Here is a 16831-nt window from a genome sequence, read left to right on the forward strand (position 1 = left end):
ACAGAACAACTGATCTCCCTGAGGCAGCCCTTAGCCTCAGGTAGATGAGTGCGCTCTTTTGTGCACATGCGTGAAAAAGCACACTCTCGGGTTCAGGGATTCCTCCCCCCCCCCGCCTGCACAGGGAGCACATAGTGCTTCTGAGTGGATGTCGCGCTGGCGGGCCTTAATTGGCCTGCCCACGTAAAATGGCGCCAATCGGAGGCGCACTTGTGCGCGCCCGCAATTCAACTTCACCCCCGACGGGGGGAAACCCTGCCCCATAACCTTCTGAGCTGGATGACACTTTATAATTGCCTTAAAGGAGTTTTTCTGTTTAATGGCAGACTTAGTTGGGATTTTATACATAAAAAGTGATATACTTATTGGGTGGGCTTCTTGCCTTTACATTTTTGATCAGTGAAGAAAACACCATTTTCATGTTAGAACCACATTTTCACGTTAAAGGCGGGAACCTGGAGATGGGACTAATTCTGCTGTCAACCTACCCTTGTCTCGATACTGCCGGCAGGTGAGATCTTCCGGGGGTCCAGACCCTAAGTGGCGGCAGGCCTGAGGCAGAAATGGAGGCAGGCTGAGTCCAGAATGGGCAGGTTAAAAGGCTTGTCTCTGTTCCCAAAAAGCTTCGGCCCAGTGCACCTGATGCAGTCAATATCTCATCAGTATACAGCTGAACCTTCTGACCACTTTAAACCCCTCCTCACCCCTGCCCCCAGACCCTTTCACCCTCACCTCCTTATCTCCTGCATCCCTCTCACCCTCCCACCCTCACCACCCTCACACATTATCTACTTTAAGAACAAAACTTACAAGCCTTATTATAACAGTTGGAAGCCATTTAAAAGCCTGTAAAAATGCCTAAGTAAACAAACAAATTCTGTGAACCAGCTGTCTAAACAAAATCAAGCACTTGTAAAATGATTAGACAGTTGTATTACAGCCAAAATCCCATAAAACTCCCTGGCCAGAATTTTTAGCATGTCGGGCGGGCGTGAGCATAAAATGATGTGCGATGACATTGGGCAAGTGTCCCGACGTCATCGCACACTCGCGTTTCGGTTGGTGGGCGCGCACCGGAGTCGGCAGCGTGCCCGCCGACAATTAAAGGGCCTATTAAGGCCATTAAAGTTAAATGAAATAAATTTTTTGCTGCCTATCCAACCTTATGGGCAGGATGAGGTTTCCAACGGCAAATAAAAATAAAATAAAAAGTTTAACATTTCATTTATAACATGTCCCTGCTCATGTGACAGAGTCACATGAGGGGGCATGTTTTATAACATTTTTTAAATCTTTATTTTTAATGTTTTAAACTGTTCATCTCCCCGAGGCAGCTCTGTGCCTCAAGGAGCTTTTCCAGTGCGCATGTGCGATCTTGCGCCCTTGCTCTCCACCCCCGCCCCCACACAGGCAATGCTGAGCACTGCCGCTCACGTTTCACACTGGGTGGGCCTTAATTGGCTAGCTAGTGTGAAATCGCAGTCCGGTCCTGATCGCGGGGCCGACCATCCCCGCCGAGCCCACCCGATGAGGGAAAAATCCTCCCCGCTGAGTAAACAGACCAGAACTACTACCTTAACAGATGTCTAGGCTGAATAAATCAGATCAATATAAAAGATTAAACATTTACACTTGGTTATCATACTGGGCTACCATTTCAATAGCTTGACATGTAGTCTACCCTTTTATCACTGGATGAACTTTTTTAACTCATCTGAAGAGTTTTCCATATTTACAATGTTGATCTTTTACTTGAAAGCTAGCCAGTTGGCAGAAGTAACAATCTGGCAAACATATTGTTTAAGGGGTAGTTATAGCTTCCAATTACAGCATTGTCATAACTCACCTTACTAAACACAGATACAACTCATGCTATAGCATTTAATGATGAACTGTAAAGGAGGAAAAACCATTTTACTTACCTTTTGAACTCATCCTGCCTCCAATCCATGGTTCTAGCCTTCATGCAGCTGGTGTAAAACTTGGCAATTCCTAAAGTCCAGCCACCTCCATGCAAATTAAAAAGCATACCTCCCAGTGAGCCCATAACGCTCTCAGTTGCTTCATGCATAGGACCAACTGGGTTCTGGGGCCCGCACCCTCTCCCACTCTCATTAAAATGGCCAAGAGTGGCGGCCACCTCACTCAGTGGCCATTTTTTTCCTGTCCCACCTCTGTTTGGTTCCATTTGGAATCATGAAAATCTAGTCCCATATTTCTGAAATTCATCCATCAGTATCAAGTAAGAATGCAAATCTAAATTTCTTTCAAATTAATATTTGGCTTCAGCTTTAGATGTCTTTAAGTTTTGAACACCCTGCAACAATGTGAAAATGTGCTAGTGTACAGATGGAAAAGCGTTGCAAAAACAGTAAGAATCCTGGTAGTAAATAAACTGAAAAACAGCAATGTTGTGGAAGAAACTGGCAAAATTTACTGGAGGTGTTTTAGGGTTGTGCTGGTGGAAAGTTGGCCTGCAGTTTTCCTCTGAATCACCAGAATTGTAATTTTTAAAAATTGAAAAATAAAACATGACAAGTGAACTCTTAACTTCCATCTTGAGACAGTATGGAAAATGGCAGCTTTGATGCCTCAAACTAAGCCACCGAAGAATCTATTATTTATGTAACATTTACTTTATGATAGAGAAAATGTCTAAATAACATTTTCTGACATGAACATAATGATACATACAATCACTGAGTACACCCACACATGCATACAACATGCAGTCAGATCCAATGTCCTTTCTTGTTGACTTCAATGTAAAACAATTGAAAAGGAAAGTTATGATAGACATCTCTCTAAAATGATTAAGACAACCCTCAAAATGCCATTCACTGGAATTTTAATAGATTTATTGTTGATATTTTTGTATTAAAATATTGGTTAATTTCTTTCCAAAGTATCATTATCTGTCCAAAAGAAGTTAATCACAATGCTTTTGACCAAAGATTAAGATTATTAGAGGAGGGTATAGATTTAACCAGCGGTCTAATTACTCCACAGTCATATCTTACAAAGGACTTAATTAGGGACAAAAGCAAAATAACACATGCTGGAAAACTGAAATAAAAGCAGAAAATGCTAGAAATACTCAGCAAGTCTGTGGGAAGAGAAACAGAGTTAACAGTTCAGATCAGTGACTTTTCATCAGAACTGAAAAACGTTAGAGGTGTCATAATTTTTAAGCAAGTGGGAAAGAGAACAGGAGGGAGAGTAAGAAAGAACACAAGGGAAAGGCCTGTGATAGGGTGCAAGGCAGGGGTGATTAAATGACAGGGATTTTGGTGCTAGTAATGAAACAAAAGCTGTTCTAGAGGAGCTGTAAATGGCAACAGCAGAATTATTACAGCACCTGCTGCCTGAAAAAATTGAAGCTGTCATTGCATGCCTTGTGCTTGTCTGGGAAGATGCCGTGGGAAGGAGAGCGAGTGTTCATCATTATTGAGAAGTGGACCTGAGTTTCCCAGAGGGAGCGGTCCTTAAGGAATTCTGAAAGGAAAGAGGAAGGGAAGATGTGTTTGGTGGTAGTATCATGCTGGAGGTGGTGAAAATGGCAGAGCATGATCTGTTGAATATGGAAGCTGAGTGGGGTGGAAAGTGAGGACAAGATAATTCCTATCATTATTCTGGGAGGAAGGGGAAGAGGTGAATGCAGAATTGTAGGAAATGAGTTGGACACAGTCAAAGGTCCTTTTAACCAAGGTGGAGGGGAATTTTCAATTGAGAAAAGGGAAGCACAGGTGTTGAAGGTGGCATTGTCAGAACAGATGTGCCAGAAAGGAGAAATAATATGCAGCAAGCCAGTCAGCCATCCTTAAAAAAAAAAGACAGGTTAGCTTTTCAGATTAGATCTTCAGTCAGTCAGGCCTGCTGTATATTTCCAGCATTTCCTGCATTCAGAGTACATTCTGACCATTTTTTACCTTCCAAGTGTACTAATGTATAAACAAATCTTTTGCAAATCTTCACTTTTATAAAAAACAGAAATTAAGTTCTCAGGAGGAATTTTAGTTTATGCAGTTAATCGTTTTGACTTCTAATGAACTGTCATATGTTTGAGTTTCAGAAATGCCACCCACCTGAAGCGAGGGAAAATGAAATTATCTAGGTCATCTTGATTATATTGTGTTTCTAAATATTTATGGAGCGACATTGATAATGGACCTTGGCCATAGAATTTGCATTATCTCCCTTTGACAGGGTCCATGGTGCTAAAAAAATTAAACAGGCTATCTTTGGTGAGGGGGTGGGGAGAATGTGGCGTAGTGGGGGATGCGGATGCATAATTAGTAATCATAGAATTGTTACAGCAAAGAAGGAGGCTATTCGGCCTATCATATCTGCACCAACTCACCGAATGAACAATTCACTTAGTGCCATTCTCCCACCTTCTCCCCATAACCCTGCACATTCTTCCTCTTAACATAAGTCTAATTCCCTTTTGAATGTTTCGATTGAATCTGCCTCCACCATACTCGCAGGCAGCGCATTCCAGACCTTAACAACCTGCTGCATGATAAAGTTTTTCCTCATATCGATTTTTCTTCTTTTGCCAATTACTTTAAATCTATGCCCTCTCGTTCTCAATCCTTTCGCGAATGGGAACAGTTTTTCCCTATCTACTGTGCCCTCATGATTTTGAATACCTCTATCAAACCTCTTCTGAGTCTTCCCTTCCTCCAAGGAAAACAGCCCCAGCTTCTCCAAGCTACCTTCATAACTGAAACTCCTCATTCCTGGAACCATTCTTGTGAGTCTTTTCTACACCCTCTCCAATGTCTTCACATCCTTCCTGAAGTGCAGCTCCCAGGACTGGACACAATACTCCAGCTGAGGCCGAACTAGTGACTTATATAAGGTTAACATAACCTCCTTGCTCTTGTGCTCTATGCCCCATTAATAAAGCCAAGTATACAGTATGCATTATGAGCTGCTCTCTCAACCTGTCCTGCCATCTTCAATGACTTTTGCACAGGACCCTGTGCTCCTGCACCACCTTTATAGTTGTACCCTTTATTTTATATTGTATCTCCAAGTTCTCCCTGTTCCTAGTTGATGAAAAGGATATAGGACCTCCTTGGGGATGGGTGTGAATGACAGTAAATTCCCTTGTGCACTCAAATTACTAATAGCTGTTATCACATTTAGCCCTGAAATAGTGAAGAGCGAGCCATATGGAGAAAAGGCAGATATCTGGGCAGCAGGATGCATCCTCTATCAAATGGCAACTTTGAATCCTCCTTTCTACAGTAGTAACATGCTCTCCTTGGCAACAAAGGTAGGAATATTAATTAGTCTCTCAGTATCACAAAATATTTTTGTAAATAACAAAAACTCAAAGCAGCAAATGAAAAGTTATATTATTCTGTTACAGCCGATGTGACTGTTAACAGATCTGTGTTTAGTTTATGATTGTAAAAATTGTAAGTGTATCTTTAAAATGTACTATAGACCTATGATGCTTCTTTGGCTTTGAAGTACTTTGGGATATCCTGAAGTTGTGAAAGGTTCCGTATGAATACAACTTCCTTCCTTTTCTTCCTTGCTTCTTCCATCTCTCCTCCCTTATCAGTAGCAGTAGGTAATAATCATCAATTTCTCCACATAGCCAAACCCGTAACAAATGCCTGTTGTACAAAATCACAATAATTTTGAAAATATATTTTACTTTTCCATTTCCAATCTGAAACTCTGTCTTTAGGAACATAGAAAGTAGGAGCAGGAGTAGGCCATTCAGCCCCTCGAGCCTGCTTCACCATTCATTATGATCATGGCTGATCCTCTGTCTCAACACCATACTCCCACACTCTCCCCATACTCCACAATGCCTTTAGCGTCTAGAAATCTATTTCCTTCTGAAATATATTCAGTGACTTGGCCTCTACAGCCTTCTGTGGTAGAGAATTCCACAGCTTCACCATCCTCTGAGTGAAGAAATTCTCCCCAACTCAGTCCTAAATGGCCTACTCCGTATCCTGAGACTGTGACCCCTTGTTCTAGACCCTCCAGCCAGGGGAAACATCATCCTTGCATCCAGTCTGCCCAGCCCTGTCAGAATTTTATATGTTTCATTGAGATTCCTTCAATGCAGGCCTAGTTGGCCCAACCTCTCCTCATTCGACAATCCTGCCATCTCAGGAATCAGTGTGGTGAGCCTTCGCTGCACTCCCTCGATGGCAAGTATATCCATTCTTAGATAAGGAGACCAAAACTGCACATAATGCTCCAGGTGTGGTCTCACCAAGGCCCTGTACAGCTGCAGTAAGACATCCTTGCTCCTGTACTCAAACCCTTTTGCACTGAAAGCCAACCTACCATTTGCCTTCCTCACTGCTTGCTGCACCTGCATGCTTGCTTTCAGTGACTGGTATACAAGGATACATACCCAGGTTCCTTCATACATCAACATTTCCCAATCTATCACCATTTAATTAATATTCTGCCATTCTGTTTTTCCTACTGAAGTTGATAACTTCACACTTATCCGTGTTATACTCCATCTGCCATGTAATTGCCCGCTCACTCAACTTGTCTAAATCACCTTGAAGCCTCTTTACATCCTCTTCACCACTCACATTCCCACCTAGTTTTGCATCATTAGCAAACCTGGGAATAATACATTTGGTTCCTTCGTCCAAATCATTGATATATATTGTGGATAGCTGGGGCCCAAGCACTGACCCGTGCGGTACCCTACTAGTCACTGCCTGCCACTCCAAAAAAGATCCATTTATTCCTACTCTCTGTTTCCTGTCTGCTAATAATTCTCAATCCATGCCAATATATTACCCCCAATCACAGAATCACAGAATTGTTACAGTGTAGAAGGAGGCCATTCAGCCCATTGTGTCTGCACCAGCTCTGAGCATTTTAACTTTAGTGCCAACCTCCTGCCTTTTCCCTGTAACCCTGCACATTGTTTCTATTTAGATAATCATCCAATGCCCTCTTGAATGCCTCATACACTTTAATTTTGCTCACTAACCTCTTATGTGGGACTTTATCAAAAAGCTTTCTGAAAATCCAAATACGCTACATCCACTGGTTCTCCCTTATCTATTCTACTATTCTATTCTCCTCAAAATACTCCAGTAGGTTTGTCAAACATGATTTCCCTTTCATAAATCCATGTTGACTTTGTCTAATCCCATTGATATTTTCTAAGCGTCCTGTTGTCACTCTAGCATTTCCCCCACTACTGATGTTAGGCTAACCAGCCTGTAATTCACTGTTTTCTCCCTCCCTCCTTTTTTAAACAGTGGGGTTACATTTTCCACCCTCCAAGCTGCTGGGACTGTTCCAGAATCTACATCCAGGCAAGTGGGGAGTATTCCATCACTCCCTGACTTGTGCCTTGTAGATGGTGGACAGGCTTTGGGGAGTCAGGAGGTGAGTTACTTGCCGCACAATTCCTAGCCTCTTCCGCAGAATCGGTCCCAATGTCTCAGTAATCTTGATCCCTCCCTCCTACATCATCTCCCCTGCCATGCATTCATCTGGTTTCTCCTATTGCTGATCTGGTTAGCATGTGGCACTGGAACTAATCCTGAGATTACTACCTTTGAGTTCCTGCTTTTTAATTTATTTCCTTGCTTCCTCTTTTCTGCTTGCAGGACCTCATCTCTCTTTTACCTATGTCGTTGATACTGATATGGACTATGACCACTGGCTGTTCACTCTCCTCCTTCAGAATGTCCTGCAGCTGCTCAGTGAAATCCTTGATCCTGGCATCAAGGAGGCAACATACCACCCTGGTGTCACATCTGCAGCCACAGAAACATCTATCTGTTCCCCTTACAATAGAATCCACTATCAATATTGCTCTCCCGATATTTTTTCTCCCCACCCTATGCAGCTGAGCCACTCGTGCTGCCAAGGACTTGGCTCTTGCTGCATTCCCCTGAGAAATCATCTCCCCCAGAGGTTTCCAAAACAGAAAATCTCTTAAAGAAGGAAATGGACACAGGGGACTCCTGCACTACCTGCCTAGTACTTTTACTCTCTCTGGTGGTCACCTTTCTGCCTGTGCACTGTTTACCTGTCATGTGACCACCTCACCGTACATGCTATCCACAAAGATCTCAGCCTTGCGGATGCTCCACTATGACATCAGCCACAGCTTCAGCTCCGAAACTGGAAGTGTCCCTGTCTTCCCATATCGCATGGGAGGAGCATTCCACGTGGCTGAGTTGCTCTGCCATGACTTACCCTTAAATTACTCCCTTTACTTTTGCTTCCTCTAGTTTAAAGAAGATTAAATATATACTAGGGACCTTACTTTACTCCCTATACTTTAAACACTACTTAATCTAAATTAAAGACCAATTTTTACTTTAAAAACTGGACAGTAGAAATACTCACCAGATCCTCCTTACCAAGGCCGCCGCTCCTCTTGCACTTTGGCCTCGTATACGTGTGCAATCAAGCTAAAGGCAGATTTCAGGAACAGACATTTTCCTTCTGGATCCCCTGGAGCTAGCTGATCTGAATGCTGACTTCAGCAACCGCATACCTCAGCTATCTCCCCCATTTACCTGCCACGTCTCTCATTTACATGTACTCCTTTGTATTTTTGACCTGTTTTACTTATGTTTTCTAACATGCTTTCCTAGATTAACTGATAAAATCTTTCACTTTCCAGTCTTTTAAAAACATTTCTTCACAGGTTTATTTTCAATTTGTTCTTCCTTGAGATATGTGTGTTGCTGGCTGGGCAGCATATATTGCACATCCCTAATTGCCCTCGATAACGTGGTGGTGAGCTGCCTTCTTGAACTGCTGCAGTTCATGTGGTGTAGGTACACCCACAGTACTGTTAGGAAGGGAGTTCCAGGATTTGGACTTGGCAACAGTGAAGGAACAGCGATATAGTTCCAAGTCAGGACGGTGTGTGGCTTGGAGGGGAACTTGCAGATGGTGGTGTTCCCATGCATCTGCTGCCCTTGTCCTTCTAAGTGGTAGAGGTCACAGGTTTGGGAGGTGCTGTCTAAGGAGCCTTGGTGAGTTCCTACAGTGCATCTTGTACATGGTGCGCACTGCTGCCACTGTGCGTAGATGGCGGAGCAAGTGAATTTTTAAGGTGGTGGACAGAGTGCCAATCTAGGGGTTTGGCTTTTTTTGGATGGTCTCAAGCTTCTTGAGAGTTACTGGAGCTGCATTCATCTAGGTAACTAGAGTGAATTCCATTACTTTCCTAACTTGTGCCTTGTAGATGGTGGACGGGCTGTTGGGAGTCAGGAGATGAGTTACTCGCCTCAGAGTTCCCAGCCTCTGATGTGCTCTTTTAGTCCAGTATTTATATGGCTATGGGAATGCAGTGGTCTTCTGCTCCCAGTGGATGACACTGTTGTCCACAAGGATGCCATTGGTATTCAGGCAGAATTCCACTTTCAGAAAAAAGCATTTCGATTGGGGGTGGAGTGAGGGGAAGGTGAGGATGATGTACACAAGGCAGGTAATGGGGAAGAAAGGCTGTGCAAGGGCTGAGGGGGAGAAGGGTGAACACAAGTGGGGCAATAGAGAAGGAAGGCTGTACAAGGTCTGTGAGCGGGGGAAAGGGGGCACAATTGAAGGCAGGGGGCAAGGAGGTGGAGGAGGATGGGGAACAATGGAAGGCAGAGGGTAGACCGAGGGGTGGAAAGCTGGAGTCCGATAAGGGAACATGAAACGCTGAGATTCATGGGGATCAAAGGGATAACACGTGTTTGACTAGAAGGGGATGCACGCAGGCTTTGGAATAGGAAGGGGGGTGTTGTTAGTGTACACAAGAGGGATGGATCGCATGGAGACTCAAGATGGGGGGTTGGTTTGGGAAGAGACATTGTGGTCCTCAGTCATCAGGGCCATGGGGAATTCTGTGAAAGTCCAAGTCCTTGGTCAGGGGTTTGCAGTCAGGAGTTGCAGAGTACAGATACTCCTATGGCGATGTGGAAAGGAGTTGGAGAATACAGGCAATCCAGGGGCTATGTGGACCTCATAGTCAGAAGTCAGAGATAGGAGACAGTCCAGGGGTGCAGCGGGCATGCAGCAGGAGGAACCATTGAGAGCACAGTGTATTCCAACTGCAGGAAGGGGCAAGGGCTGTGTGCTGCAGTGGGAAAAAGCACAGCTTGGTGTGTGGGGCTGTTTCAAAGTTACTGCCCTTGGGCATGACTATCTATGTACTGGGCTGCAGATGGAATGGTGATGGTAACTGGAGGCATCTGCAGCCTGTAGATTGGAAACACAGAATAAAGTGGTGGGGGGAAGGTGGTGGTGGTATGTAAAGCTCTCCTGGGGGGTGGGGTGGGGGGGTGTCACCTCAGTAGATGACCATGCACACAGCCTCTAGATGGGGTGGGTAGAGGTCCATATGGGGCATGGGCATGCCACAAGTGATGGGCTCAGAGGGGAGGGTAGAAATGCCCTCCACAACAACCATGGGATCCAGTATTATTGGGGGAGGCTGGAGAACAACAGGAGAGAGCTCTACCTTCACATTGTGAGGTATACATCAGGCAGGCAGACGGTGAGAGAGAGAGTGCATTGAATTGCGTTTCGAAGTAATAGTGGAGAACCACCATCTTGCTGCACTACAGTAATGGCGCTATCTCAAATCGAAAGTACCAGAGAATCTGATCGGGAGGGGTTTGAGACAGTGGATAGGAACGCACTGCTGGGCTAAGGATCCCTTTCTGGGGATGCCCTCTAACTTGTTGGTGCTGCAAGAGTGACTGTGAGTCTGCTTAGTGAGAAAGGAGGAAGACCTCCTTGCAATGAAAGTCACTGAAAGCCAGTACCTTCATTAGCACTGATAAAGGGCTACTCAGAACTCAGTGGCTTCACATCACAGTCACTGCATCTCGAGAGTAACACATAGGAATGAAGAATTTGGAAATGCAGGCAATAGTGAAGGAAGCACGGCTGCATCATATATGATATTCCATCAATGAAGGTCAGTCACGTGTTTAGCAGGATTGGCATTCATAACAGGCCAAAGGGCATCCACTCATTGACCATGAGCAACTAATTGGTCATTACTATTTCTATCAGAGACTGGAGCACAGAGCTAGGTTGGGTCACTCATCTCATTTACACCTTAACATCCCACGTAGAGGTCCAGATGTTACATATCTGGGATGCCACCTCGTTCACCTCGATATGTGTGTTGGTATCTCAGGGACAAGGCTGCATCAGCCACCATGCAAGTAGGGCAGGAAAACCTATAGACCCTTATAGTTGCCATATGTTTCATATTCTGAGCTTCACTTTCTTGACCTTTAATCATTAATGTCTTCAATGTTTCCTCTCAGAGAGAAGGCAAAAGCACGAATGGATCCAGGGCTCAATGCTTCCTTTATCAGGGTCCTAATATATGGAGGAGATGAAGGAGGGAGAGGCGATGCCATGCGCAGCTTCAGCAGTAGGGACATGGTCAAGGGGAGCCAGAGCATGAACAGAAAGGTCAGGAGGAGAGACCAAGACAACAGAGGCGAATCACCAGACCTAGGGTATACCGCTGAAGAGTCTCCTATTTACAAATTAGTGAGAGACAATGCCAGGCACGTCTGCATTTGTCCCAAGCTCTGGTTCATCACATATACCACTTTCTTCGTGAAGACCTAATGCCACGTGGGATTGAAGGCTATCCCCTGCCAGTGGCTTTGAAGGTGACTGCAGTGCCCAATTTCTTTGCCTCTGGGTCTTTCCAGAGATCAACAGGGGACCTGTGTAGCATCTCTCAGTCCACAACACATAGATGCAAAAAGGAGGTCACAGATGCCCTCTTCAGGAAGACACATCATTATGTCAGGTTTGCTCTGGACAAAGAAAGCCAGGCTGTGAGATTAACCGGCTTTGGCGTCATCTCAGGCTTCCCTAGAGTGCAGGATGCAGTAGACTGCACCCATGTGGCAATACAGGCTCCATGGCAGCAGCCCCCATTATTTATAAACTGCAAAAGCTACCATTCCATCAAAGTACAACTGGTGTGTGATCATCAGAAGCACATAATGCACATTTGTTCTAGGTACCTTGGGAGTTGCCATGACTCCTACATCCTGAGTTACTCCCAGGTACCTGAGATTTTCTAGGGGTCTGTATGTCTGCAGGGATGGCTGCTCGGGGATAAGGGGTACCCACTGAAACGCTGCTGCTCTCAGAGTTGTTCTTAGGAGAGGTTCAATGCTGCTCACAGCTCCACACGCTCCCTTATACAGCAGACCATAGGGCTTCTGAAGATATGCTTCAGATACTTGGACCGCTCAGGTGGCTCACTATAATACGCTCTCAATTGGGTTTCATGTATCACTGCAGTGTGTTGTGCCCTTCACAACCTGGCACTGCAAAGAGGTGTTCCCTTGCCAGAGGGTGAAATGGAGGAGGATGAGAGCTCATCGGAAGATGACGATCTAGAGGCCCAGGAACTTCAGGAGGCTGCTGAGGGTCAGTATGAATGCAATGACACCATGGAGGAAGCAAGGCATGGGAGACATGCCATGACACTTCAGTTGCTGAGAGGAAGAGTAAAGTTAAGAGAGGGCACATGGCCACATCTCTCCTAACCCCTGATGCAATTCCCTTTCATCTCAGGGGATGTCCAACCACTTGTAGCGAGAACAAGTCCAGCATTCACACTTGTACGTTCTGGCCTCATGAATCACCAGGCCATGATCTCTGCTTTGGTGCGCAGTGCTCTGTGAATGCGCTCACTCTGGGAACTGAGAGTCCACTGAGGAACGAGAGCAGTGCGTATAATGATACAAACACTGGTGTGACTGAGATGTAGACATGCCTAGGGATTTCTCCTCCCGTGCATGTCATATCTTCTGCCACTACCACTGAGGAGACACAAATACCGCTAGAATATCAATGCTGATGATATGCCCTCAATGGTGTTCCTTGAGGAATAAGGGTTAGAAACGCTTACGTCACACACTTCAAATAAAGATTTAAACATATCTCCCTGACATCACGCAAGAGTGCAGAGTTCAACTGAGGTTGACATCACAGGAATGTGAATCTCACAGTGGGACACTATCACTGATGGGAAGATAGCTAAACCTCGACATAAGAGGATTCCAATATACAAAATCACAACACCTTCAGTTGACCAAAACATTCACAAACCATCAAATGTATTGACAAAAGTGCAATTTCTTTACAGTGGTAGCACACCCGTGACTCAGAAGTGACAACAAAATTTCTTAACATTCCTGACCCTACTTGGGTGCAGTCTTGACATCCACAGCAGAGATGGAGATAGCCTGCTGACTACTATGCCCTGATGCCTGCGATGACCTTGGTGGACGTCCTCTGGTGGCCTGAGGCCTGAAGGGCCCCGGCCTGATAAGGGTCTCCTGCTCAGGGGCAGAAGCACCCTCAGCGGTCTGAGCAGTTGGAGTGGATGGGGTCACAGGCACAGTGGACTGTGAGTGGTTGCATTCCCTTGGAGCATCCTGAGAGGGAGCCCCCAGGGCGTCCGGCTGATGCTCATCCTCCCTGTCGGTGCTGGAGGGCCCTTCCTGGCAGCTTGAGGAAATGGTGCACCTGGAGGGTGGTCAAGCTTCCCTATCCCCATGTTGCCTACATCTTGATGGTGCCCACTAGGGTGTGTGGCCATCGAGTGAAGGGCTGAGCGCAAATCCGGCAAGACCTGCTGGACCAAGGTCTCTAAGGTGGTTGCCAACCTGCCTATCATGACCCCGAGATGCTTGCAAGTTGGAGCCACGACATCAGACAGAATATGGATGGAATCCTCCAATGTTTGCTCCAGTCTGCTGAGTGACTGTTGAATCACTGCTGATGCTCTACAATGCATCACTGCATCTCCAGCATTGAGATGGCGGCCGCTTCCAGAGGCTCATCATCTGACTTGGACTAAGCGGTGGCTGTTCTCCAGCAGCCCTCCAAGTGCCGGAGACCTGGGCTGTCCCTGCTTCGATTGCTGCGGTGATGTCAGTGAGGTGTTCTCCAGAAAGTGGCCCCAAGCCTAATCTATAGCTGTGCTCCACTGACGTGTGTGTCTCTGTGTTGATGGAAGATGCGTGTGAGTGCAGTGATGATTCTTCCAGTGCTTCCTCTTCAGATGTGGTCTGGGGGCATGGACTTACACTGGGCTGCTTTGTGGGCCTCCATCTACTGCTGCCTAGAAAATAGAGAATAGAGTTTCAATTGACGAGCATGAGCAATATAAGACTGCATGTGACTCACTGTGATTGTCAGAATGTGATGAAGTGATGGAGCTATGATCCATATTAGGCTGTTGGGACAGACCGATCTCCCCTTTGCCACAAGAGCGATCCCTGTCCTTCCCAGCCAGCTCGGCTGCAGCCTCCTCGAACTCAGTGAGGGCAATGATGTCGGCTGTCCTTCCCCCAGCCTGTTGTGTGCCAGCTGTATGAAGACGAAAGAAAGGCATGTGATGAGAAGAGATGGAGCAGAGGTTGGGTGCGATGCATGTCCCCTTTGTGTGGTGAACCCTACCCGGAAGGGCCAGAGGATGGGGTGTGAGCAACATGATAGATGGGATGGCAGTGATGTGAAAGTTTCCATGAGAGAACGAGTGGTGATATGTGTCCTCGACTAATGGCTGTGTGAGATCCCTGTAGAGAGTAGCTGTTTGAGTACATGATGCCATGAAGCTGAGAGTTTGATGTTGGAGGGAGTTGAAGGATGACTTACCTGGTGGAGCGGATGAGATCATTCATCCTCTTCCTACACTGGATGGTGTTTCGGGCAGGGTTGCCAGGCCTGCTGACCTATTCTGTGACAGCATCCAGGCCGGAGACTTGAGGCTGCTGTGCTTCCTGGGTCCATCCCTGGGATAAAGGACATGCCTATGTGCCTGCACTCCTCTGATCAAGGCCTTGAGGGTCTGGAGGTTGAAGCGGGGTGCAGCCTACTTCTCGAGGCTTACGGCCTTCTTGTGCTTAGATGACATCTTTAATGGTCTCCTGGAGACAGGTGGGCTGAAGATAATGAGATGTATGTGTTTGACTGGCATTTAAATATGGCAGCCAGACCAACAACCCAGCCAGCTGACGGTGGGCGAATGAATCAGCTGCTGACCGCCAGGTGATTCAGCCCGATACTTGCCTGTGCATAATTAATGAACCTCCAAACGCTGAATTGGGCGTAAGTTCCCGTCATTCCAAGCAGAGTGGTGGCCGCCACCAAAACCGGCCACCACCTGTACTTAGTCTCGTAAATGGAAAATTCCGTCATAGTGTGAAAGTTCCCTGGATGATTTTTCAATGAGCTAGTGTGCTTGACACCTAGTCCCATTCACTTAGTGTCCAGGGTTTCTAGCAGAAAACTTTCAGGTCTGAAGTTATTTAAAGGTACAAAATGTTAACAGCACTTTCAGATTTGCTGGCAAGAAGATGACACGTCGAATGGCCTCCTTCTGTACTGTAACTATTTTATGATTCTCTAATTCTATAAGCCCATTAGGGGCTTCTGAAGGCTATTTTTGCCCTTAATTTTTTTTTCAGTGCTGGCACCATTATTGGTGTCAGTGGGTTTCCTAATCAGAATCATAGAAAACATAGAAAATTTATATTACAGAAGGAGGCCATTTGGTCCATCATGTCTGTGCCAACCAAAAGAGAGCAGTGCAACTCAATCCCACTTTCCTGCTCTAGGCCCGTAGCCCTGTAGGTTACTATACATCAAGTGCATGCTCAAGTATCCATATACAAGGGTTTCTGCTTCTACCACTATTTCAGGCAGTGAGTTCCAGACCCCCACCACTCTTTGAGTGAAAACAATGTCTCCTCAACACCCCTCTAATCCTTCTACCAATTATTTTAAATCTATATCCCCTGATTATTGACTTCTCTGCTAAGGGAATTCTTCCCTCCATACCATCTAGGCCCCTCAGAATTTTGAACATCTCTACTAAATCTCCCCTCAGCCTCCTCTGTTCCAAAGAAACCAACTCAAATCATTCCTCATATCTAAAATCTTCCATTCCTGTTAATATCCTTGTAAATCGCTCCTGTATGCTCTCTAGTGTGAAATGTACACAGTACTCTAGTTGGGGCCTAACTAGTGTTTTACACAGTTCTAGCATGAACTCCTTGCTCTTATATCCTATGTTGTGGCTAATAAAGGAAAGACTACCATATGTCTTCTTAACCACCTCATCTACCTGTCCTGCTATGTTCAGGGATCTGTGGACATATACACTCCAAGGTCCCTCTGTTTCTCTACGCTTCTCAGTGTCTTACCATTTATTCTGTATTCCCTTACCTTGTTTGCACTTTCTAAATGCTGACACTTACCTGGATTGAATTCTATTAGTCACTTAACTGCCAACCTGACCAGTCCATTCACATGCAGTCTACAGCTTTCTTCCTCATTATCAACCACATGACCAATTTTTGTATCATCTGCAAATTTCTTAATGATACCCCCTCCAAGTAGTTTAGACCATCCACAAAAGCATTAGTCGGTCCTGGCCCTGTTGAGGTATAACTTGTGTGGTTTGTAGGAATCGGTCTCAATCGGTCTCAGGAATCTTAAAGTCCACCCTTTGCCAGCATATGTCCAACCAATTATTCAGCTGCACTATGCTTCTACTTGTATAACCACTAGCATGTTACACCAGGAGTAATCCAGAGATTACTACCTTTTGAGGTACTACTTCATAATTTATTTCTTAATTCCCTAAACTCTGCCTTCAGGACTTCATTCCTCTTTTTATCTGTGTCATTGGTATCAATATGGACCACAATCTCTGGTTGTTCACCCTCATCCCGCAGAATGCTCTGCAGCCATTCAGTGACATCCTTGATCCTGGCACTAGGGAATTAAAAGAACATCCTGGAGTGACATCTGCAAA

At 45.5% G+C, this 16831-nt stretch overlaps 1 protein-coding gene across 1 annotated transcript in view; it reads left to right on the forward strand.

The window, feature by feature from the left end:
• Positions 1-16831, forward strand: part of nek10 (NIMA-related kinase 10) — a 348724-nt gene that overhangs the window by 164761 nt on the left and 167132 nt on the right. Inside the window, exon 21 of the mRNA XM_078535698.1 lies at positions 5155-5284. Within this exon, the coding sequence (XP_078391824.1) occupies positions 5155-5284 (130 nt within the window). The remainder of the gene's footprint in view (positions 1-5154; positions 5285-16831) is intronic.

Source organism: Cetorhinus maximus, chromosome 3 (assembly GCF_964194155.1).
Source record: "Cetorhinus maximus chromosome 3, sCetMax3.hap1.1, whole genome shotgun sequence".
NCBI lineage: Eukaryota > Metazoa > Chordata > Chondrichthyes > Lamniformes > Cetorhinidae > Cetorhinus > Cetorhinus maximus.